The sequence below is a fragment of the Buceros rhinoceros genome, unplaced genomic scaffold (assembly GCF_000710305.1).
Source record: "Buceros rhinoceros silvestris isolate BGI_N320 unplaced genomic scaffold, ASM71030v1 scaffold41317, whole genome shotgun sequence".
Taxonomy (NCBI): Eukaryota; Metazoa; Chordata; class Aves; order Bucerotiformes; family Bucerotidae; genus Buceros; species Buceros rhinoceros.
Window position 1 is genome coordinate 4,010 of NW_010424751.1, and position 1,336 is coordinate 5,345.

At 54.6% G+C, this 1,336-nt stretch overlaps 1 protein-coding gene across 1 annotated transcript in view; it reads right to left on the reverse strand.

The window, feature by feature from the left end:
• Positions 1-731: 731 nt before the first annotated feature.
• The window catches only part of NCSTN (nicastrin), a gene marked incomplete at its 5' end in the record, with an annotated part of 10,153 nt that continues 9,548 nt past the window's right edge, over positions 732-1,336 (reverse strand). The window contains one exon of the mRNA XM_010140886.1: positions 732-854. Coding sequence (XP_010139188.1) covers positions 732-854 — 123 coding nt within the window. The remainder of the gene's footprint in view (positions 855-1,336) is intronic.

Sequence of the window (1,336 nt, forward strand, 5' to 3'; positions counted from 1 at the left end):
CCTGTGGAGCGAGGGGCCGGCCCTGCCTCGGAGAGCTGATGGTCGGAACCACCACGAGTTCATCCCCTGGCCTGTCTGAGGACACCACGTCTCGCTTTTGTCCGGCTGTAGAAAGAATCTGATGCCTCGACGCGAGTCAAAACCTAAATCAGACAAATTCTGCTCCTCCCGAGACCAAAACAGCGGTTTTGGTCCTTTTGGCAGCAACTGAGATGATACAGGCAACGGGTTAATTGGTCAGCGGAGATTTTTTTAATTAAACAGAACTATTTAAATATATACAAAACCCAGAAAATATTGCACCATTTAAAAAAAAAAGGACATTTTTCATCTAATCACCTCGTCCTCCCTGTACCGGAGCGCAGAGTCACAGCAGCTGTCGGGCGTTACCAGGCACCCAGGGAAATCTGCTGGTCCACGTCCACCCCAGAGCAACACCCTTCCCTGTGGTTAGGGAACGCGCCCACCCCATCATCCCCGAGGGATGTGCAGGACCTTGAGCCTCTCGAGTTGCTCGGAAGGAAGGACAAATTAAAAGGAAAAAGGCTTTGGGAGCTTCTCAGTCACCGGTTCTTTGGGGCTTGGTCGACACCGTTTTCTGGGGAAGTCTTGTAGGGTTTAGGGCTCAGCCCCCAGAGCTCTGGAGGGACCCACCTGCAGCTCTACCCGAAGGGAGGAGCGTTCCAGTGTACTTTTAGCTTCAACAAAATCCAAGGGCTAAGACTTCACCTTCAATAAGCCACTGCCCCGGGGTCCCGCGGGACGCTGAAGAGCACGTCCGCTTTGGCGTTGATAAAATACGTGGCAACGAGCGAGAAGATGAGGATGGCAATGCCCACGACCAATGTGATTATCTGGGGAGGGATGAGAAACGCTTGAGTGTCGCTGTGGCAAACGGGACCTGCAGCACCTCCGCGAATTTGTGTCGGCATCTCTGTCAGTGAAGCTACAGAGACGCCAATAAAAAGATACTCAGGACCTTCCAGCCTCAGGAAGGGCAACAGCCAGCCAGGATCAGGCCAGGTTTCCCCGGAGTTAGCGGCAGGGCCCAGAAACCGCGTTAGAGAAGAGGTGAGAAAGTTGTACCACGGATAAAAGTGTTATTGCAGTTCAGAGGGTCGATGCAGCTCGCCAAGGGTTTGCAGAGCTGAGTACTTCAACACCCTGCTGCCACCCGGGCTTGTCCCAGCCCTGGTGTGGCCAGCAGGAGCAGGGCAGGGATGGTCCCCCTGCACTGGGGAGGCCACACCTCAAATGCTGGGTCCAGTCTGAGCCCCTCCCTGCCAGAAGGACCTTGAGGAGCTGGAGCGTGTCCAGAGAAGGGTCTGGAGAACAT